The sequence below is a fragment of the Phyllobates terribilis genome, unplaced genomic scaffold (genome assembly GCF_046119375.1).
Source record: "Phyllobates terribilis strain yellow unplaced genomic scaffold, ASM4611937v1 Scaffold_5__5_contigs__length_657084704, whole genome shotgun sequence".
NCBI classification, from domain to species: Eukaryota; Metazoa; Chordata; class Amphibia; order Anura; family Dendrobatidae; genus Phyllobates; species Phyllobates terribilis.
This window is the reverse complement of record NW_027362765.1, coordinates 524438931-524463532: the sequence shown is the minus strand read 5'-3', so window position 1 is coordinate 524463532 and position 24602 is coordinate 524438931. Positions and strand designations below refer to the sequence as shown.

The window sequence follows — 24602 nt, the reverse complement described above, 5'->3', positions numbered from 1 at the left end:
GCAGCTTTAGTGGACGCTACTGGAGCTGGAATTACCGCGGCTGCTGACATGAGACTTGCCCTCCAATAGATCCTTGTAAATGGATTTAAAGTGTATTCATTCAAATTAGAGAGACAATTTAAATTAAAAAGCTTAGAGCTGCCTCCACCACAGGGGGGCTCGCTCGACCCACCAGCGGACAGGCACCAGTATTGGGAGAGGGGGGCTGGCCGTCAGGGTTCACCGCGGCTCTGGCACAAACCCGGCGACACGGAGGTGGCACGGGCAGGAGCGGACTGGCCGTGTCGGCTTCTCACTTTTTGGATTTTAGAAGGGCATGACATGCCTATATCTGTGTCTCCCCCTCCTTTTACTCCTCCACCTCTTTTATTTTCGCATGACTATATGTACTTGTCACTTTTCCATGTGTTAGTTATGTCTTCTGAGCAGTTTGTCAGCTTTTGGACACCTTTGAAGGTGTTTTCTATGTGTTTCTATGTGTTTTTGTTTGCCTGCCATTGGTTTTAACGGTGTTCGACGAACAGTTCGACGAACAGTTCGGCGAACACACGGGTGTTCGACGAACCGAACCGAACTCGAACACTACGGGGGTGGCTCAACACTAGTCATATGTCACACAAAATAGTTAAGAAATAACATTTCCCATATGTCTACTTTACATCAGCACAATTTTGGAACCCAAATTTTTTTTTATTGGGGAGCTATAAGGGTTATAATTTGACCAGCGATTTCTAATTTTTCCAACAAAATTTACAAAACCATTTTTTAGGGACCACATCATATTTGAAGTCACTTTGAGTGGTCTTTATGACAGAAAATACCCAAAAGTGACACCATTCTAAAAACTGCACCCCTCAAGGTGCTCAAAACCACATTCAAGAACTTTATTAACCCTTCAGGTGCTTCACAGGAATTTTTGGAATGTGGAAGAAAAAAATGAACATTTAACTTTTTTCACAAAAATGTTAATTTAGACCCAATTTTTTTTATTTTTGCAGAGTAACAGGAAAAAATGGACCTCAAAATTTGTTGTACAATTTCCCCTGAGCACGCAGATACCCCATATGTTGGGAAAAAACACTGTTTGGGCGCACAGCAGGGTTGGAAGGGAAGGAGCGCCATTTGACTTTTTGAATGTAAAATTTGCTTGAATAATTAGCGGATGCCATGTTGCATTTGGGGAGCCCCTGATGTGCCTAAACAGTGGAAACCCCCCACAAGTGACACCATTTTGGAAACTAGACCCCTCAGGGAACTTATCTAGATGTGTAGTGAGCACCTTGAACCCCCAGGTGCTTCACAGAAGTTTATAACATTGAGCCGTAAAAATAAAATTTTCACATTTTTCCCACAAAAATGTTTTTCAGCCCCCACTTTTGCATTTTCATAAGGGTAATAGGAGAAATTGCACCATGAAGTTTGTTGTGCAATTTCTCTTGAGTAAGCAGATACCCCATATGTGGGGGAAAACCACTGTTTGGGCGCACGGCAGGGTTCGGAAGGGAAGGAGCGCCATTTGACTTTTTGATTGTAAAATTTGCTTGAATAATTAGCGGACGCCATGTTGCATTTGGGGAGCCCCTGATGTGCCTAAACAGTGGAAACCCCCCACAAGTGACCCCATTTTGGAAACTACACCCCTCAAGGATTTTATCAAGGGGTATAGTGAACATTTTGAACCAGAGGTACGACACAGAATTTGATAACATTAGGTCATCATATTGAATAAGTTGTCATTAGTCTTGAGCGCAAGTGCTCGCTACTTGAGTTTGCATCGGGTACTCAGGTATGCACCATGTATCAAGGGTGCTCGAGTGACATGCTCGAGTCCCCACCCACATGTTTCTTGGTTATTAGACGCCCCAAAAAAAACATGCGGGGATCGCTCGTGCATGGCAGGCAATCTCCGTGAGGTTTTTCTGGCCGCGAAGCATATGGGGCGGAGACTCGAGCTTGTCACTCGAGCACCCACGATACTCAATGCATACCCAAGCACCCGATGCAAACTCAAATAACGAGCACTTGCACTCAACCCTAGTCGCCATATCGTCATCTTTTCTTTTTTTTTTACTTTTGAAAGAAAAACCCAACCCTAACCCTAGCACAACCCTAACCCCAACCCTAAACCCAACCCCAGCCCTAGCGTTTATTTTTTACGCCGTTCCTAGTGCGTTATAAGTGATTAGACGACTTTATTCTTCGGGTCGGTGCGACTACAGAGATACCAGAATCATATCGGGTTTTTATGATTGACAGCTGTCACACACTAAAAGACGCATTTTTTTGTAAAAACTAGTTTTTGCATCTCCATATTTTGAGAGCTAGAATTTTTCCATATTTTGGCCGACAGAGTCATGTGACAGCTTGTTTTTTGCGGGATGAGTTGACGTTTTTATTGGTACCATTTTCAGGCACGTGACATTTTTTGATCACTTTCTATTCCGATTTTTGGGAGGCAGAATAAACAAAAACCAACAATTCAGGAATTGTGTTTTTTTAAATTTTTTTATTCTGCTCCGCGTGTGGTAAAATTGATAAGGCAGCTTTATTCAGTATGTTTACAGCGGTACCACATTTATATCGTTTTTCTATGTTTTGGCGCTTTTACACAATAAAAGCTATTTGATAGAAAAAATTATTTTTTTGCATCGCTTTATTCTGAGAGCTATAACTTTTTTATTTTTCGGCGGTTGGAGCTGTATGGCAGCTTGTTTTTTGCGGGACAAGATGACGTTTTCAGTGGTACCATTTTTATTCATATTCGTCTTTTTGATCGCATGTTATTCCATTTTTTGTTTGGCAGTATGATGATAAAGCATTGTTTTTTGCTTCGTTTTTTTTTTTTTTTTACCGTGTTCACTGAAGGGGTTAACCAGTGGGATAATTTTTTACTGTGTACATTTTGTGATAAAAATAACCTAGCAATATGATTCTGTTCATCAGTATGATAACAGCGATACCCAATATGTCCAGTTCATTTATTATTTTAGTTGTGAAAAAAAATCAAAAGTTAGCAAAAAAAAATTTTGGGGGGTTGTGTTGCCATTTTCCGAGACCCGTAACGTTTTCATTTTTTTGTCGTTTCTGAAAGCAGCAAAACCACATATGTGTATTTTTTTTTTTTTTATTATTATTATTATCTTTATTTTTTATCGGGTAAAACAGGGGTGATTTGAACTTTTATGAGTCTTCTTTTTCATATTTTTTAAAACTTTTTTTTTACTTTTCACTGTTCTTGTTAGTCTTCTTAGGGGACTTGAAACTGCAATTGTCTGATCGCTTGTGCTGTATACGGCAATGCCACAGCATTGCTGCATATAGTAAAAATTCCAATCTCTTTTGAAGCCCGGCCACAAGCTTGGTTTCAAAGAAGTGCCGTAATGACAAGCCAAGAGGTCCTCAATATTCCTCCGGCTATCATAGCAACCCATCGGCGACCTGCGATCACTTCAAGGGCGCACCGATGGGAGCATGGAATGATTTGCCTCCATGCTGTCACGTGTTAAATGACACTTTCAGAGTTTGACAGTGGAATTTAATAGGTTAACAATAATGAGCAGAGCTCCGCTCCACCCGCAGTTGTTAGAGGCAGGGCCAGGCTGTAACACACAGTCATGACCTGCAGGGTATGGGCGAGCTCATCCCGTGAACCTGCTCCATACACCTGCTTCCAACTTGCACCATACATGTACGGCACATGTCGTGAAGGGGTTAAACATTAAAAACTATACTCATTTTGCATCACTCTATTTCTACCACATGATAGAATGAAGGTAACTTTTTTCACAGCATCATACAGCAAAAGAAAAAATGTGAATTGCTGTTTCCTACAGTATGCCATTCTCAATAAATAATAAAAAATAATAATCACTTAACTATACGTACCCCAAAACATCATCATTGAAAAATATACATTGACTACCAGAAAACATATACATCTACAGAAAAATAAAAATGTTATACTTCGTTATGCGGTTCCGAAGAAGCTGTTGAAAACAAAGGAAGAAAAAAAAATGGAACAAAAACAATTATTTTTTACGTTTTTGTTTTTTTTCTACTTTACAAAATGTAAATGTAAATTATATAGTAATGTATATGCTTACCTTCAAATCACATGAGAAGAACTATCATACTTCAGAAAACAAAACCTTTTATGGGTATATCAATGAAAACAGTAAATGTTATGGCTGACAAAATACAGAATAACAAAATGCTGTGTAAGTAGGAGTGTGCTCTACACAAGAGAATTGATATAATGCTTTCATGTAGGGTGTGTTTGCCACGGGTTTGTTCCTTGAGCATAAAAAAAAATATTAAACTAAACCTATAAAATTAAAAGAAAATGTAGTTACACTAATACATGGCTGAGGATAAAAGCATCAATTGAAAATTAAGACTCTATAAAAGCGCTTTTATTAATATAATCAGTCTGTAAGAATCAATGCATTGACTTTTGTATTTCTTTCCTTAGGTCCAATTGTTCCACCTTTCAACATCAGTTCCTTAGGATTTGGCAACCAGACACACATATCCAGGGAAAATCTGACATTCTCATTCTACTACCAGCATTCTTCAACAATTGCAGCAATGTTTATCTTGGCATACACTTTCATCTTTCTTATGTGTATGATTGGCAATATGTTGGTGTGCTTCATTGTACTAAAGAATCGACAGATGCGAACAGTAACCAACATGTTCATTCTGAACTTAGCCATAAGCGATTTACTGGTGGGGATCTTCTGCATGCCAACTACATTGGTGGACAATCTTATCACTGGTGAGTCACTTCAATGGCACTTTTTGTTAACAGTCAAAGCTTTCAAGTGTTCATCTGTACATATTTACAGTGCCTTGTGAAAAAATGAACTTCTCCACATTTTTTCATGCTACATCCACAAACTTCAATGTATTTTATTGGGATTTTATGTGGTATACCAACAAAAAGTAGTATTTGTGAAGTGTAAAGGAAATGATACATGGTTTTCTAAATATTTTAAAAATATAAATCTGAATTATGTATTCAGCCCCCTGTAGTCTGATACCTCTAAATAAAATCCTGAGTGACCAATTACCTTCAGAAATCACTTACAGTGGGGAAAAAAAGTATTTAGTCAGCCACCAATTGTGCAAGTTCTCCCACTTAAAAAGATGAGAGAGGCCTGTAATTGACATCATAGGTAGACCTCAACTATGAGAGACAAAATGTGAAAACAAATCCTGAAAATCACATTGTCTGATTTGGAAACATTTTTTTCAAATTTTGGTGGAAAATAAGTATTTAGTCACCTACAAAAGTTCATCTCAATACTTTGTTATATATCCTTTATTGGCAATGACAGAGGTGAAACATTTTCTGTAATTCTTCACAAGGTTGGCACACACTGTTGCTGGTATGTTGGCCCATTCCTCCATGCAGATCTCCTCTACAGCAGTGATGTTTTGGGGCTGTCGCTGGGCAACACAGACTTTCAACTCCCTCCAAAGGTTTTCTATAGGGTTTAGATCTGGAGACTGGCTAGGCCACTCCAGGACCTTCAAATGCTTCTTAAGAAGCCACTCCTTCGCTGCCCTGGCGGTGTGCTTGGGATCATTGTCATCCTGAAAGACCCAGCCACATTTCATTTTCAATGCCCTTGCAGATGGAAAGAGGTTTGGACTCAAAATCTCACGATACATGGCCCCATTTATTCTTTCATGTACACGGATCAGTCGTCCTGGTCCCTTGGCAGAGAAACAGCCCCAAAGGATGATGTTGCCACCCCCATGCTTCACAGTAGGTATGGTGTTCTTTGGATGCAACTCAGCATTCTTTCTCCTCCAAACACAACTAGTCTACCAAACAGTTCTACTTTGGTTTCATCTGACCATATGACATTCCCCCAATACTCTTCTGGATCATCCAAATGCTCTCTAGCAAACTTCAGATGGGCCCGGACATGTAATGGCTTAAGCAGGGGGACACGTCTGGTACTGCAGGATCTGAGTCCCTGGCGGAGTAGTGTGTTACTGATGGTAGCCTGTGTAACGTTGGTCCCAGCTCTCTGCAGGTCATTCACTAGGTCCCCCGTGTGGTTCTGGGATTTTTGCTCACCGTTCTTGAGATCATTTTGAGCCCATGGGGTGAGATCTTGTGTGGAGCCCCAGATCGAGGGAGATTATCAGTGGTCTTGTATGTTTACCATTTTCTAATTATTGCTCCCACAGTTGATTTCTTCACACCAAGCTGCTTGCCTACTGCAGATTCAGTCTTCCCAGCCTGGTGCAGGGCTACAATTTTGTTTCTGGTGTCCTTCGACAGCTCTTTGGTCTTCACCATAGTGGAGTTTGGAGGGTGACTGTTTGGGGTTGCGGACAGGTGTCTTTTGTAATGACCGAGGGTCCGAGAGAGATCCAGTGAGTCACAAACTGAGACAGAGACAGAAATAAACAACACTTTCTTTACTAAAACAGGGATTGAACTAAAATTCAGTATTGCATGAATCAGTCTCAGGTTCTACCTGGGACATTGTCTCTAATAAATACACACAATCAGCAAAAGCTGAAATCAATGTGCCAATCTCAAGGTTTCCTGTTTATCTGAATTATTCTAAAGATCTGGAACAATTTTACCTAAACACTGTGTCAATCTAGTGAGGGTGTTCTATAGGGACCCCTGAGATGGCCCACTGAGTACAGTCCTACCACTATTAACAATAACAATGCATGAAACTATACCAATTGCTCTTATTCCCCTAGTATAGGGATACCCGGGTATCTTAAAGTTACGGTACCGTTAACCTCAGATGTAGTCTATCACAGGTCTGTGAATCGCGGTGGCTGCTGCTAGTCCCTGAAAACTTTGGCGCCAAAACAAAAGCAACGTTCACAAAAACAGCAAAGGTTCCTTGTCTTGTCGGCCGATGCAAAGCCCACACGCCGGAGGCATTAGTCCTGTAGCCTCAGGTTAAGGTCTGGGAAGATCTCTTCACAAGGCTTGTCAGTATCCTCTCAATGTGAATGGCACCGGACCCCGTCTCTCCTCTCGCAGTCACTCACTGTTTTCTGGACCACCGACCACGCGCTCCGTCACAGAGATGATATCCTCAGTCTCTTTCCCTTCTCACTCGACACTTGGCTCCTTCAGCACAAAGTCTCTAGTCCACTCAGCATTGACTTCCACAAAACTCCAAAGAGCCACACAGCTTTCCCCAGCTCAGCACTTGTTCTTAAGCAGGGACACAGCTTCACCAGGGCCAGGGGTTATCAACCCCCACAGGAAAGCTTGTAAAGAGAGAGTCTTATTGCAGTTCAGTCATTACAGTTCTCCTCAGATGCCCTGTCCAGCTTCTCACACAGCAGACACCCTCAGAACACACAGGGTCTCCTGCTCTGCCCCTGCTCTGATCTCAGCCAGGCAAAAGTCACAGGGTCCTAATGCTCTCCTGCTGCTATCACAGTTCACACTCTCACATGTCACCCCTCTAGAGGGTGGCATCCTCGACACACCTCCCCACTCAAAATCGTCTTGTGCATAGCGCTGTGGAGGTATACCTGCCGTAGCTCGAGTAGTTCTCCTGGGACCCACCCCAACAGGCTCGGCTCCCGAGGGGGCAGAAGTCTCTTCAACGGGAGCCAATGAGGCTGCTCCCTCCTGAGGTGTGGTGCCCTATGCCACATCATTCGGGGCAGGTAACTGACCTGATTCTCCATTCTCTGAAGGACATACCACATTCTCAATACTCTCTCCACACGGGGACAGATTGATCGCAGGGGGCAAGTAAGCAGGCGTGGAGGCAGACCCACCATCAAATTCAAGAGCATTAGGGATGCCCACCCCTTGGGACATGGCCTGTGGTTCCGTGGAAACGGGGACGGCATCTTTAATCCAGCACCGTTGTAGCATGTTACGATGAAGATTATGGAATGGTCCCCCTGTCCCCACTGGCTCGACCTCGTAGACTAGAATCTCAGGGCTCACCCGTTTTTTTACCAGGTACGGAGTCGCCTCCCACCGTTCACTCAGCATTCTGAACCGTCGTTTGATTCTCAGCAACACTCTATCCCCCGGGGAGAAAGGCGCGGTTTGCACGGGACGCATGTCCCTATGAGTCACCTGACCGAGTCGATCACCCACCACCTGATACACCACCCTCAATCGCCGCCGGTGTTCCCGAACCCATTCTGATGCGGTCTGAGGGGGATTGGAGGAGGGATCTGGCATGCTCAAATCCTCAATGTCCTGCCCTGGCCTCCCAAACATCAACATGTGTGGTGAGTAGCCAGTAGTGCCGTGCACTCTATTATTGTAGGCCCACATCAATTTGGGGAGATACTCAGGCCAGCGTACCCATTGTTTACCCTTTAACATCCTCAACATCTGCAACAGAGTCCGATTAAAGCGCTCACAAGCTCCGTTACCTTGGGGATGGTAAGGTGTCGTTCTCGACTGTGCGACACCATACAGCTGGTACAGCTCGTTCATCAATTCCCCCTGAAAACATGCCCCCTGATGCGAGTGTATTCTTTGCAGACACCCAAACACCTGGATGAAATGTCAACACACGGCTTCAGCCGCCGACTCCGCCATCTGATCTCTTGTCGGCACTGCTACAGCATACTTGGTGAAGTGGTCTGTCATTACCAAGCAATATTAATACCCAGACGTTGAGTATCCTATCAAGACATAGTCAATCATGAGCAGCTCTAAAGGAGCGGAAGTCTTAATAGATAGCGTGGGCGCCCGCTGCTCAGGGCTCTTACTGAGCCCACAGACCCGACACTGCCGACATGCCTCTGTCACATCCCCCCCCCCAATTCAGCACAATAGAGGACTCGCTGTAGCCACTGGAGTGTCTTTTCACTCCCAAAGTGGGCCCCCTTCTCATGCGCTTCGCGAGCGACCACCGGACCCATCCCCATAGGGATTACTAGCTGGTACCGGTGCTGCAGCTCAGATGGCAGGTACACCTTACGGTACAAGAGGCCCTGTTCCTCACACAACTTATCCCACTGTCGCAGTAGTTTCATTCCTTCCGCGGACAGCTGGGCCTTTTCCTCTGCACGCGGCCAGACCCCTTTTTGTACCCAATTGCGCACTAGTGCAATGTCAGGGCAATCATTCTGGTCCTTCGCCCAATCCGAGGGTGTTTTTCCCAGAACACACGGCATCCTTGACGCCACCCCACTTGAATGTACCACTCTTCGGAAGATAGGTACCTGCCCCAAGTCAGGGGTTTCAGTGTCCTCAAGCTGGTCATCAACATTTTCCCCCGAGGACCCAAGGGGTACCTTTGAGAGTGCATCCGCATTTCCGTTTTCCCGCCCAGAGCGAAACTTAATTTGGTAGTTAAACTTAGCAAGCGAGCGACCCACCGCTGCTCCAACGCTCCCAGCTTTGCGTTTTCTAGGTGAGCCAGAGGGTTATTTTCAGTCATGACTAGCACCTCAGCTCCCGTTAAATACTCAGCAAAGCGTTCTGTCATCGCCCACACCAGGGCCGGTAGCTCTAGGCGAAACGAGCTGTAGTTAGCTGGGTTGTGTTCAGTGTCTCTTAAAGACCTGCTGCCATAGGCGATTACTCGCTCCTGACCATCCTGCACTTGTGCTAGTATCGCCCCCAGCCCATGCACACTGCCATCGGTGTATAACAGGAAAGGGGTATCAAACTAGGCATACGCTAACAACGGAGCACTCGTTAGGGCGGCCTTCACCTCCTCAAATGCCTTTTGCTGCTGGGGTCCCCATGGGATGGGGTGATTTTGGGGGCCTTGTGCCATCCCTCTTAAAAGCTCATTCAGGGGACTCACTGCTTGTGAAAACTTAGGTACAAATCGCCAATAGGACCCCGCTAAACCTAAGAAGGCCCGAACCTATCGCAGGGTACGGGGGGGGTGGCCACTCCTGCACGACCATGACCTTACTGGTCGTGGGCAGAACCCCGTCCGGAGTCACCACGTGACCTAAATACTCAATCTGACTCTGTAACAGTTGGCACTTCTTTGGTTTTATTTTTAGGCCATAACAACTGAGCCGCCGGAGAACTTGACATAACTTCTCAAGATGGTCTTCAAATGAGACACCACAATGTCATCTAGATATATCAGAACTGATTCAAAATTCAGATCGCCTAAGCAATGTTCCATCAGGCGTTGAAAAGTTCCCGGGGCGTTAGTGAGCCCGAAGGGCATCTGGTTGAATTCATAGAGCCCCATTGGTAGGACAAACGCCGTCTTGGCCCGATCTTTTTCGGCCATTGGTACCTGCCAATAGCCACTTGCTAAATCCAACGTCGAGAAATATTTGGCCCGACCCAGTGCTGACAGAGACTCTTTTATGCGAGGTAATGGATATGTGTCCCTCACCGTGTGAGCATTCAATTTGCGATAGTCCACACAAAACCAAAGGGTCCCATCCTTCTTCCACACCAAGACCACAGGGGCCGCCCAGGGGCTCTGGCTCTCTCGGATCACTTGGTTATCAAGCATACTGGCCACCATGTGCTTCACCTCTTGATAGAGCGTTGGGGGAATTTAACGATAACGTTCCATAATAGGAGGAGTATCCCCCATGGGAATCTCATGCTCAATCATTCAGGAACAACCGAAATCCTCCGCATGTCGTGAAAAGGTCTCTTGATGTTCCCACAAGACCTTCTCCAGCTGCTCCAATTGCACGGGGGTCAGTTCCTCCCGATCCAATCCCATCTGGTCCATGATCACACGACCATTCCATTCTTCGGTAGGAGGTTCGGTCCGGCCTACTTTGACCGCGAATGTCCAGGAAGACTGTTCATCTGGGCGAAGTTCGAACACTGTCTTGTCAGGCACCTTCCCTGCTGGCACAAACAGTTCAGCCAGAATGGTCCCAGCAGGAATTGTAACAGCCTCATCTAGAACGTTGATACATCTGACTGGCACCCGTCCATTCTTCACAATCGCCAGAGACCGGGCCACATGTGCCTTGGCGAATGAGGACTTCTCTGGGGCTGGCTCGATGAGTACTTCAAGCCCATTCAGTCTCTGCGCAGCCCCCACCGGTACCATTAAGAGTTCTTCATGCCGGGGTGCTAGCAAGATCATGGTCCGCGATGGCACTCGGACCAGGCCCACCCGACCCCCAGGGACAGCACTCTTCAGGAGATCGCAACTCAGCACTAGACGGTGTAACATTCTCTGGGTGGGTCGATGGTGGGAAGCACGCGCCCAGTATCGGGGTCCCTCACTGGCATACATCTGATGATTTAAATCTTGCAGAACATTCATTCCGAGCGTCACCTCAATCCCTCTTCTAGGAGGGTGGTCCACCAGCACTATCCCTTTCTGACCCAGCTCTTGACCAAACATTTTCAGTTGCATCCACACGATCCCCTTCAGTTGGCCATTGTTAGCGGCTATAAGCCTTATCACTCGGCCGTCCTCAGGAACCATGAGTTGACTGAAGTGCCTTTCGTACACCTCTAAGGGCATTATGGTACATTCGAATCCTGTGTCAACCAAGCATCTCATCTTCCGCCCTTCAAACTCTACTTCCAGCACTGGACTGCATGCGAACAAATCTTGTTCTTTCCGTTGAGGGCTTTGTGGGGGGTGGGCCGCTGCTGCTCGACCTCTCATGGCAGCAGCTGGGAGTTTAACGCCGGCGAAGGAGGCTCCGGGGCTGCAGACATCCGGCAGTATCGGGAGATGTGTCCCCGATGCCCACACCTCCAGCAGGTGACTGCTCCTCGTGGATGAGAACTTGGATCATTCGAGGAGGGCGACCTGGCAGACTGTGGAACCACCATTCCAGAGGACAGGGTGGGTGGCCCTTCCGTGGGAGTAGGGACCGGCCCAGCTCTGAGTTTAGACACCTCCAGCTTTAGCTCCTTCAGTTCGGCACGCAGAGCCTGTACAACGTTTACCAGTCCTCCCCCTCCTGAAACTGGCGCCGGACCTCACTCCAGCTGTGCACTGTCAACTGCCCCCTCGGTCACCAGAGTGGACTCCTCCTCCCTTTCCACCGAGGCCCGATAAATCTGCCAGAAGGATAATTCCGGGGTAGCTCGGGACATCTCCATCAGTTTTTCTCAAAGGAATCTATTGGCTAACCCCGTTATGAATTGATCCCGGAGCAAGCGGTCTACCTCTCAGAATGCCCCCATAGCCCCTGAGTCTAGTCGCTGCACCTCATTCAACGTTTCCTGTAAAGTATTCGAGTACTGCATCAAAATCTCACATTCCCTTTGGGGCCGATTGAAAAACAAGGAACAAAGTTGGGCCACACGAGCCTGGCCTCCTGAACTCCCCTCTAACAGCTCCAAGATTTTCTCTAACTTGCTCCTCTCTGACTCTGGACGTACCATCACCATCCGCCTAGCGTCGCCCTTTAGTGCATTTAATGCCAACTCTGCTCGTAATGCGGGGGCCAGATTACACATCCGCAGAACACTCCGGACCCTCTCAGCCCAATCCTGCAATGGCATGTTACGCCCGTCGTATTTCGGCATGTGCTGGAGTAAAGCTCCTACCGGCACATATCCTCCCACAGTCGTCGCGGCTGCCAGGGGTTCCGCTACCAGCGGGGGGCTGCTAGTGCGGCAGAGTCATTTCTTCCCTCGCCTCCGTCCATGACAAGCACTGGATCCTGCTGACTACGCCAAACATGCAATGACCGAGGGTCCGAGAGAGATCCAGTGAGTCACAAACTGAGACAGAGACAGAAATAAACACTTTCTTTACTAAAACAGGGATTGGACTAAAATTCAGTATTGCATGAATCAGTCTCAGGTTCTACCTGGGACACTGTCTCTAATAAATACACACAATCAGCAAAAGCTGAAATCAATGTGCCAATCTCAAGGTTTCCTGTTTATGTGAATTATTCTAAAGATCTGGAACAATTTTACCTAAACACTGTGTCAATCTAGTGAGGGTGTTCTATAGGGACCCCTGAGATGGCCCACTGAGTACAGTCCTACCACTATTAACAATAACAATGCATGAAACTATACCAATTGCTCTTATTCCCCTAGTATAGGGATACCCGGGTATCTTAAAGTTACGGTACCGTTAACCTCAGATGTAGTCTATCACAGGCCTGTGAATCGCGGTGGCTGCAGCTACAGTGCTGGCCAAAAGTATTGGCACCCCTGCAATTCTGTCAGATAATACTCAGTTTCTTCCTGAAAATGATTGCAATCACAAATTCTTTGGTATTATTATCTTCATTTAATTTGTCTTCAATGAAAAAAACACAAAAAGAATTGTCCTAAAGCCAAATTGGATATAATTTCACACCAAACCTAAAAAAGGGGGTGGACAAAAGTATTGGCACCATTTGAAAAATCATGTGATGCTTCTCTAATTCGTGTAATTATCAGCACCTGTAACTTACCTGTGGCACCTAACAGGTGTTGGCAATAACTAAATCACACTTGCAGCCAGTTAACATGGATTAAAGTTGACTCAACCTCTGTCCTATGTCCTTGTGTGTACCACATTGAGCATGGAGAAAAGAAAGAAGACCAAAGAACTGTCTGAGGACTTGAGAAACCAAATTGTGAGGAAGCATGAGCAATATCAAGGCTACAAGTCCATCTCCAAAGACCTGAAAGTTCCTGTGTCTTCATTGCGCAGTGTCATCAAGAAGTTTAAAGCCCATGGCATTGTGGCTAACCTCCCTAGATGTGGATGGAAAATAAAAATTGACGAGAGATTTCAACGCAAGATTGTGCGGATGGTGGATAAAGAACCTTGACTAACATCCAAACAAGTTCAAGCTGCCCTGCAGTCCGAGGGTACAACAGTGTCAACCCGTACTATCCGTCGGCGTCTGAATGAAAAGGGACTGTATGGTAGGATACCCAGGAAGACCCCACTTCTTACCCCGAGACATAAAAAAGCCAGGCTGGAGTTTGCCAAAACTTACCTGAGAAAGCCTAAAATGTTTTGGAAGAATGTTCTCTGGTCAGATGAGACAAAAGTAGAGCTTTTTGGCAAAAAGCATCAACATAGAGTGTACAGGAAAAAAAAGAGGCATTCAAAGAAAAGAACACGGTCCCTACAGTCAAACATGGCGGAGGTTCCCTGATGTTTTGGGGTTGCTTTGCTGCCTCTGGCACTGGACTGCTTGACCGTGTGCATGGCATTATGAAGTCTGAAGACTACCAACAAATTTTGCAGAATAATGTAGGGGCCAGTGTGAGAAAGCTGGGTCTCCCTCAGAGGTCATGGGTCTTCCAGCAGGACAATGACGCAAAACACACTTCCAAAAGCACTATAAAATGGTTTTAGAGAAAGCACTGGAGACTTCTAAGGTGGCCAGCAATGAGATCAGACCTGAATCCCATAGAACACCTGTGGAGAGATCTCAAAATGGCAGTTTGGAGAAGGCACCCTTCAAATATCAGGGACCTGGAGCAGTTTGCCAAAGAAGAATGGTCTACAATTCCAGCAGAGCATTGATGGTTACCGGAAGCGGTTGTTCGCAGTTATTTTGGCTAAAGGTTGTGCAACCAAGTATTAGGCTGAGGGTGCCAATACTTTTGTCCGGCCCTTTTTTGGAGTTTTGTGTGAAATGATCAATGATTTGATTTTAGCTTCATTCTCTTTTGTGTTTTTTCCTTGTAAGCAAATTAAATGAAGATAATAATACCAAAGAATTTGTGATTGCAATCATTTTCAGGAAGAAACTGAGTATTATCTGACAGAATTGCAGGGGTGCCAATACTTTTGGCCAGCACTGTAGTCCCGGAAAACTTTGGCGCCAAAACAAAAGCAACATTCACAAAAACAGCAAAGGTTCCTTGTCTTGTCGGCCAATGCCGAGGCCACACGCCGGGGGCTTTAGTCCTGTAGCCTCAGGTTAAGGTCTGGGAAGATCTCTTCACAAGACTTGTCAGTATCCTCTCAATGTGAATGGCACCGGACCCCGTCTCTCCTCTCGCAGTCTCTCACTGTTTTCCGGACCACTGACCACGCGCTCCATTACAGAGATGATATCCTCAGTCTCTTTCCCTTCTCACTCGACACTTGGCTCCTTCAGCACAAAGTCTCTAGTCCACTCAGCATTGACTTCCACAAAACTCCAAAGAGACACACAGCTTTCCCCAGCTCAGCACTTGTTCTTAAGCAGGGATACAGCTTCACCAGGGCCAGGGGTTATCAACCCCCACAGGAAAGCTTGTAAAGAGAGAGTCTTATTGCAGTTCAGTCCTTGCAGTTCTCCTCAGATGCTCTGTCCAGCTTCTCACACAGCAGACACCCTCAGAACACACAGGGTTTCCTGCTCTGCCCCTGCTCTGAGCTCAGCCAGGCAAAAGTCACAGGGTCCTAATGCTCTCCTGCTGCTATCACAGTTCACACTCTCACATCTTTTATACTGATATCTAGTTCATTCAGGTGCCAGTACTACAGGTAATGAGTGGAGGACAGAAGCTCTCTTAAAGAAGAAGTTGCAGGTCTGTGAGAGCCAGAAATCTTGCTTGTTTGCAGGTGACCAAATACTTATTTTCCACCAAAATTTTAAAAAAATTCTTTCCAAATCAGACAATGTAATTTTCATGATTTCTTTTCTCATTTTGTCTCTCATAGTTGAGGTATACCTATGATGTCAATTACAGGCCTCTCTCATATTTTTAAGTGGGAGAACTTGCACAATTGGTGGCTGACTAAATACTTTTATTCTCCACTGTAATTAATAAATTGAGTTCACCTGTGTGTAATTTGTTGTAAGTTTAACTACAGCTGTTCTGTGAAGACCTCAGAGGTTTGTTTGAGAATATCAGGAATCAAACAGTATCATGAAAACCAAGGAACACACCAGACAGGTCAGGGATAAAGTTGTGGACAAGAGTAATTCCCTATATATAAATGCTCACTCGCTCATGTTACCTGCATCTTAAAAACTACTCCAGAATCTGACCTTTTTTCACCTTTGAAACTGCAAAAACTGTTACTATTGCTCTTATTTATTCTCGTCTGGCCTACTGCAACTCTCTACTGATCGTTCTCCCTCTAACCAAACTTTCTCCCCTCCAATCCTTCCTGAATTTAGCAGCCAGTGTTGTATTTCTATCCAGCTACTATACCGATGTTTCTACCCTTTGCCAGTCATTTCACTGGTTGCCCATTTGCTACAGAATACAATACAAACTTATCTCTCTCACCAACAAAGCCCTACACATTTCTGCACCACCTATATCTCCTCCCTTATCAATGTCTATCACCCTACCTGTGCTCTCCACTCCACAAATGATCTAAGACTAACACCCCCCATAATCCAAACCTCTCACCTCTGTCTCCAAGACTTCTCTCATGCTGAGCCAGTTTTCTGGAATGCACTATATAAATAAAACTGATGATGATGATGATGATGATGATTATTAAAGCAGGGTGAGGTTATAAAATAACAGCCCAAGCTCTGAACATCTCACAGATCACTGTTCAATCCATCATCCAAAAATGGAAGGAGTATGGCACAACTGCAAACCTACCAAGACATGGCCGTCCACCTAAACCGACATCCCAATCAAGGAGAGCACTAATTAGAGAAGCAGCCAAAGACGAATGGTCACTCTGGAGAAACTGCAGAGATCCACAGTTCACTTGGGAAAATCTGTCCACAGGACAACTATTAATCATATATTCCACAAATCTAGCCTTTATCAAAGAGCGGCAAGGAGAAAGCCACATTTTAAAGTAAGCCATAAGAAATCTGGTTTGTAGTTTGCAAAAAGCCATGTAGGAGACCCAGCTGGCATGTATAAGAAGGTGCTCTGGTCAGATGAGACCAAAGTATAACTTTTTGGGCTAAATGCAAAACGCTATTTGTAGCAGAACACTAACACTGCACGTCACCCTGAAAACAGAATCTCCACTATTAAATATGGTGGTGGCAGCATTATGCTGTGCGGATGCTTTTCTTCAGCAGGGACAGGGAAGCTGGTCAGAGTTGATGAGAAGAAAGTTGAAATAAGAAAGCTAAATACAGGGCAATCCTGGAGGAAAACCTGTTAGAGGCGGGAAAAGACTTTAGACCCGAGGCGAACATATCGCGGGTGCAGCCAGTGCAGCTGCACCGGGGCCCCGAGGTGAATGGAGGCTCCCGCAGGCACCGGCGACTATTTCAGTTGAATGTACATCCGAGGACGCACATTCAGATGAAATGAATTGTGGCACAAGGCAGCCGCCGGCTCCCTACGCTGCAATACACACTGCTGGCCAATCAGAGGCTGGCAGCTGCCGATTCCTGTGCCGACTAAAGAAGAAGTCATGGGAACCAGGGAAAGGTGAGCATAATCATTTTTTTATGTGTTAAAAAAGAAAAGAACAGGACCCAGGATGTGGCACATTACCCCAGAGAGGTGCTCAGGTTGTGGCACATTACCCCAGGAAGTTGACCAGGATGGGTCACATTACCTCAGGAAAGGGACCAGGGTGGAGAACATTACCCCAGGAAGTGTCCCAGGATGGGGCACATTATCCCGGGATGAGGCTCATTACCCCTGGGGGGATCAGGATGGGTCACATTACTCCAGGAAGGGGCCCAAGTTGGGGCCTATTACCCCAGGAAGGGGCACATTACACCAGGAAGATGACCAGGATGGGGAAAATTACCCCAGGAAGGGGACCAGGATGGGGCATATTTTCCCAGGATTGATCCTATTATACTAGGAAATGGATCAGGATGGGGCACATTACCCCAGGAAGGGGGCCAGGACGGTGCACATTATCTCAGAAAGGGGCCCAGTATGGGGAACATTATTACTGGAAACTTGATTATCTGATAGCATCCTCTCGCACACCCCCATTTCATTGTGAGACCCTGATAACATCTTCGCCCACCCCTTAATTCATTATGACGCTATCAGGGATGTATAATGAATTTGTATGTGTGGGGGGAGGACACTGGACAGGGACTAAGGCTATGTGCACATGTTCAGGATTTACAGCAGAAAATTCAGCTTCTAATCCTGATGTGTTTGCAGGAAAACCGTTGTGTAAAATATGTGGTTTTGACATGTTTTTTTACACAAATTTCTTCTATATTTTCCCCACTCATTAGTCTGGGTGAAAAACACTGCAAGAAATGACATTATATAGATTTTAATCTGCTGCAAATCTGCAAGGAAAAAATAAGCAATGTGTGCTTGAGACTTCAGGGATCGCATTCACTTTGCTTGTACTGTAAAACGTTGCATGTTTTACACAACAAATCCATGTGGCAAAAAAGCAACAAACGTGAGCACATAGTCTTCAAATGAATTGGGGGAGAGTCACAGATACCAATTAATTTATATTTATTGGATGCAGAAATTATAGTTAATGGGGGGCACAGTGCTGTCTTATCAGTTTATATTTTGAATGGTGCGTGACTAATAGTATATTAATGGTGGGGTACATATTTGCATTCAGGGGCGCAGTGCGAGAATTTTTTTATTCAGGAGAAAAATATGTATGCATACAATAAATGTGACCTTGTTATTTTTAGGGCTGTGGTGATCATTGTGAAAAGACGAGTAGTGGCTTTGAGATATCGACATTTGGTCCGACCAGATGGAGAAGAAACAACAGAAAACGACACTAATCAAACGAGACATCAGCATTCACTGAATGTAAGTATTTATTTTTTATACTGTATCACTTGAAGTATCTGATGACGGTGGGTGTAGGTCCACTGTGCCACTGGCCAGGCTTTCCATGGAAGAGCATAACTAAGTGACTACCTGGTCTTCACTAGAGCCTCTCTAGCCTCTCTGATGGTAAGAATAAGCTTGGGCCGTTATGGTAGTAGCTGCAGCAGCTGATCAGCGGTCAAAGGCACAAATGCAAGGCACAGAGGGCGAAGAAAGAGACATGGTCAGACAGTCCAAGGACGAGACAGGCAACACAGGTTAAAAACACGAAGCCAGGGTCAGGAGATCAGATTAAACAAGCCGGGTCATTAACTGGAGAGTCAAACCAGAAATGCACCTAGACAGGGAACTAGTGATTAGCTTCAGCCTTCTTAGACTACATTCTCACATTCGTGTGAATCGTCTGTGTGCTGCCAGATTTTTTTATCGGATGGCACACAAACGAAATCTGCGAGACTCAGAGCATGTCTATTTCTGATTTAATTTTGAGGATCTGAGTAGGACATACTCAATGGGCCTGTGTGCTGTCCGAGAAAAAAAATCGGGCAGCAGACCAACACTTCACATGGATACAGGAATGTAGCCTTATTATGTATAGTGTGGTCCCTTAGTATATAGAGTACATTCTTGTTTTATATAGCGACATTCTTAATTACATAGTTTCCTCTTTTATTAAATATAACACTGTCCCTTATTACGTAGAGTTCTCTCCAGTTACATATAGGGTGGCCTCTTATTACATAGTGCCCTATGTTGTTATGTACAGCTCTGTTTATTATTACACAGTATTATCTAGTTATGTACAGCACCGTCCCTTACATAACATATTCCTTTTATTTTTGTTATTCACTGCACCCTGTCTTTCTTATATACTCCTCTCTTATTAGATATAAAATGACTGCTGATGGAGCAGCATCTGACCAGCAGACGAGTCCATCAGCCTCCATTAGAAAATAAGCTTTCCCTTGTTTCATCAGCAATTATTTCATTAAATATCTAACAAGAGAGGATGCTATGAAATATATGCAGGGCACTATAAATATCAAAAATTATCCGATACGTAAGGAATGGTGCTGTACATAACAAGAGAGGGCACTATGAAACAAGGGGCGGCAACATACATAATGAGAGGAGACTATGCAAAATATATATCTGTAGCTTGGTCACCATAAAAGGAGGGGGCCCAAACACATTTCTTGCACAGGGGTCCCAAGTTGTCAGTGTCCACCTCTGCTTGAGACTGAGGCGTTGGTTCAGATTCCAGCATGACAAAGACCCCAAACATACTGCCAAAGCTACAATGAAATTGTTTATATCAAAGCATATTCATGTGTGTGAATGGCTCAGTCATAATCAGGACCTAAATCCCATTGAAAATCCTTGGCAAGACATGAAAATTGCTGTTCACAGATGCTCTCCACCCAATCTCACTTAGCTTCAGCTACTTTGCAAAAAAGAATGGGCAATATTTGCATCCTATACTGTAGATATGTATACCTGGTAGAAACATACCCCAAAAGCCTTGCAGAAGTAATTGCAGCAAAAGGTGGTCCTACAAAGTATTGAATCAGGGGTTGCTGAATACAAATCCACGTCACAATTTTCAGATTGATATTTTTAAAATATTTAGAAAACTATGTATCATTTCCTTTACACTTCACAAATACTTGCTACTTTGTATTGGTATATCACATAAAATCCCAATAAAATACAGTATATTAAAGTATCTGGGTGTGATGTGAGAAATGTGGAAAAGTTCCTGAGGTGTCAACATGTTTTCAAGGCACTGTAGCTAAGCGACATGTAATACTCTAGGGATCTCAGGCTAAGATATGTCCATATTCTCAATTACTGCATAATTTTATAGGGAAGAAGAAACTATAATGTTTATAATGGAAGAAGAAACTGGTGCGACTTCTGCTTCTGTCGGCAGGTGCCGCCGTATTCACTCTGCGGGTGGCGCTGGTGATAGAAATGTCAGAACCAGAAGCTCTGGATAGCAGGCTCTGTCCAGCCACTAATGCTATAGAGGCTGAGACCTGTAGTGCCGGCAGTCTGGCAGTATGGGTGTGTGCTTCCAGCTGAAGTTATCAGCTCCCTGCTCCAGCCAATTGGAGAGCACCACACCCTACTAAGGCTTCCAGCTTGCTGCTGGAAGCTGCCAGATATAGCTTGGTGTTTACTTAGCTCTTGTGCGGCTTCTGCTCCTGTTTTGTTTGTTGTGTTCCTGTTTTGACCCCGGCTTGTTTCTGACTATTCTTACGGATCCTCATTTTTTTCTTTGACATGAACTCTCAGCTTTGACCCTGCTTGGCAACCATTCCTACCTCTGGACGGCAGCCCTTCCATCGTAGCATTCCACTGGGACCTATTGTAAAACCAGATCTCTGTACAGGGGTTAAAGGATACTTGGATTTCTCTGGAGTCTGGCAGACAAATTGGCTTGTGCCAAGTCTGTCTGAGGCAACCTTTTGAGCCAGTGGACTCAGGCAGATGTTACAGGCATGATGGGATAGAACATTGGAAAATAATTTTAAATTTGCTCCCCCAAGTGTTTTTGGGTGTGTTCCAAGTCCTATTTTCTGTTATTTATTGGCCAATCTGCTTGTTAGATAGATGTGATGTATTCAAGAGCTGCAGTTCAAGGCTTTGCTCATAAGCATAACTGGAAAGTATGAATCCATAACCAAATGGAAACCATATCTGGAAAGTATGAAGTCATAACCATATGGAAATCATAGCTGAAAATTATTAACCCATAAACGAGAAAGGGATTTTTATTAAAGAGTTTGAAGTTGAACAACTTTCCCCAACCCCATTGACATCATATTTACTTATTATTTACTAGAGAAAGCAAAACCAATCTTATCTTCTTCCATGCATGTATCACATGGAACCTTGTAGCAAGCAACCCATTAAAACAACAATTGTCAATTTAGTAAAATATTTTTTGAAGTAGTTATACTCTTTGCTGAAAACATAAAAGAAAAGCAAATTTAATTTAATGAGATGCTCTCAAGTTTACAAGTGAATACAATTGGATTTAATTGGATTTTGTTTTGAGCCGAAATACCACTGCATTACTTGAATATACAAAGACACAAGGGTGGGGCCACAGAGTGTGTCAATGTGTTTCTCGGTTTATTAAACTGGACATTTTCTTTAAAGGCTTAAAGAGACACTGTCACCATGTTTTTGCCACGCAATCTAAGAACAGCATAATTTATCATCGAATCATAGAATCACAGAATGTTAGAGTTGGAAGGGACCTCCAGGGTCATCGTATCCAACCGCCCTGCTCAATGCAGGATTCACTAATCCATCTGAGACAGATGTCTGTCCAGCCTCTGTTTGAAGTTTTACATTGAAGGAGAATTCACCACCTCTCGTGGCAGCCTGTTCCACTCATTGATCACCCTCACTGTCAGAAAGTTTTTTCTAATATCTAATCTGTATCTTCTCCCTTTCAGTTTCATTCCATTGCTTCTTGTGTTTCCATTTGCACATGAGAATAAGGATGATCCCTCTACACTGACATCCCTTTAGATATTTGTAGACAGCTGTTAAGTCTCCTCTTAGGCTTTTTTTTTTCAAGCTAAACATTCCCAGATCCTTTAACCGTTCCTCATAGGACTTAGTTTGCAGTCCACTCACCATCCTGGTAGCTCTTCTCTGAACTTCCTCCAGTTTTTCTATGTTTTTTTTTTAAATATGGTGCCCAGAACTGGACACAGTATTCCAGTTTAGGTCTGACAAAGTAGAAGTACAGGGGGGATAATTACTGTACTTAACGTTATCTAGACTCTATGCTTCTCTTAATAAATTCCAGAACTGTGTTTGCCTTTTTTTCTGCTGCATCACACTGTTGACTCATGTGTAGTCTGTGATCTATTAGTATACCCAAGTCTTTTTCACACATGCTGTTGCTTAGTTCTATTCCTCCAATTGTGTAGATGTCATTTTTATTTTTCTTTCTCAGATGTAGAATCTTTCTTTTCTGGCTGTAAGCCATAATCATCAGCATTAACAGAAATAAACACTTGAAATAGATCACTCTGTTTATAATGACTCTGTATAATATATGAGTTTTACTTTTTGTATTGAAGAACTGAAATAAATTAACTTTTTGATGATATTCTAATTTAGCGAGATGCACCTGTACAGTATATGGACATCAGCTATCGATCAACTAATTCTTCTTTACATAACACAAATCTCATCACATTCAACAAATAACCAGGGCTGATTTTAGACAAAGTGGTGCCTTGGGCAAAAGTTTAAAGTAGGGCCCAAAATGTTAACATATTGCACCATCACACTCAAACATTTAGGATACATTTACATGCTCTGAGTTCAGACCATTAAATGAGAGCGATCGACAATATTGAAGTTGTTCGGTGCTTGGTTCCCTGCTTCTTTACACAGGATGGTGAAGAATGATGGGCACAGAACAATCACTAGTAGATCAATCTGTCCCCATACAGTATCATGTTATCAGCAGCACATCTGCAATTTGCACAGGGCGATGTGCTGCTGAGAAAAATAATTTTTGTTACACCATAAACAATCCAATCACCAAATGAATTTAGCTTGTTGGGAGATTGCTGACATGTTTACACCTATGACCTTTCGTCTGCACTGCCAGGATTTGTAAATGCTATTATAAGGATTTTAAACCCTTTATCCCAAGGCTCATGGAAAGGGATAGGGAAGTGGACATAATGGTTATGGTGCACGCAGAGACAGAGGCTGTGGGCAAGATGAAACTGTGCCTGCTGAGGGAGCACAACAAACACCCACATCATGTCGAACTACTGTACCTTCCTGTCCCAATTTCTATGGGGCCGTGGGACACAACTATTGAAGCCAGAGCAGTGTGAAAAGGTTGTTGGTTGGATAGCAGATTATGCTTCCAGTCAGATTGACACCACAACCACCCTATACATGGTCCAGTCTTAGTAGGCATGAATCTGGACCATATTATTATTATTATTTTAGCACCATTTATTCCATGGCGCTTTACATGTGAAAAAGGGGCATACATCGCAAAAACAATTACAATAATCTTGAACAAAAAGGTGACGGTGACTGGTACAGGAAAGGAGAGGACCCTGTCCGCGAGGAATGGGTGAGGATACAGAGGGTGAGGGTAGAGCTAGTGGTATAGTGGTATGGTAGAGCGTGGGTTACTGCAGGTTGTACGATTGTCGGAAGAGGTGGGTCTTCAGGTTCCTTTTGAAGGTTTCAACAGTAGGCGAGAGTTTGATATGTTGGGGTACAGTGTTCCAGAGTAGGGGGGATGCACGGGAGAAATCTTGTATGCGATTGTGGGAAGAGGAGATAAGAGGGGAGTAGAGAAGGAGATCTTGTGAGGATCGGAGGTTGAGTGCAGGAAAGTACAGGGAGACTAGGTCACAGATGTATGAAGGAGACAGGTTGGGGATGGCTTTGCATGCCAAGCTTAGGGTTTTGAACTGGAGTCTCTGGGCAATAGGGAGCCAGTGAAGGGATTGACAGAGAGGAGAGGCCGGGGAATAGAGAGGGGACAGGTGGATTAGTTGGGCAGCTTAGTTTAGGATAGATTGGAGGCGTGTGAGAGTGTTAGAAGGAAGGCCACAGAGCAGGAGGTTGCAGTAATCGAGGTGAGAGATGATGAGGGCATGCACTAGTGTTTTTGCAGATTCTTGTTTGAGGAATGTGTGGATCCGGGAGATTCTTTTAACTTGGAGTCAGCATTTTCCTCACCCTGATCCTCCTTCCTCCCACCATTCTGAGTGCCCTGAAACAACTGATCCCACACTTGGACACTCCAAAGAGCTGTTTTGTTCATCTTTCATTTATAGATTCTGGCCTCTCGCTCGGTCCGCTTCAATCCGGGAAACTGGAGATCGCATGTAGTGATGCCTAAATATTTTAGAAGCCATAGTCAGATGAAGGTGATGGTGGGAAAGTGCAATTACTCTCGCAAAAGGTGAATGATGATGAGACACAATGGACAGAAAGTAAAGAG

General features: G+C 44.4%; 1 protein-coding gene across 1 annotated transcript in view; it reads left to right on the top strand.

The window, feature by feature from the left end:
• Nucleotides 1-24602, top strand: part of NPFFR1 (neuropeptide FF receptor 1) — a 407424-nt gene that overhangs the window by 188636 nt on the left and 194186 nt on the right. Inside the window, exon 2 of the mRNA XM_073681431.1 lies at nucleotides 4472-4777. Within this exon, the coding sequence (XP_073537532.1) occupies nucleotides 4472-4777 (306 nt within the window). The remainder of the gene's footprint in view (nucleotides 1-4471; nucleotides 4778-24602) is intronic.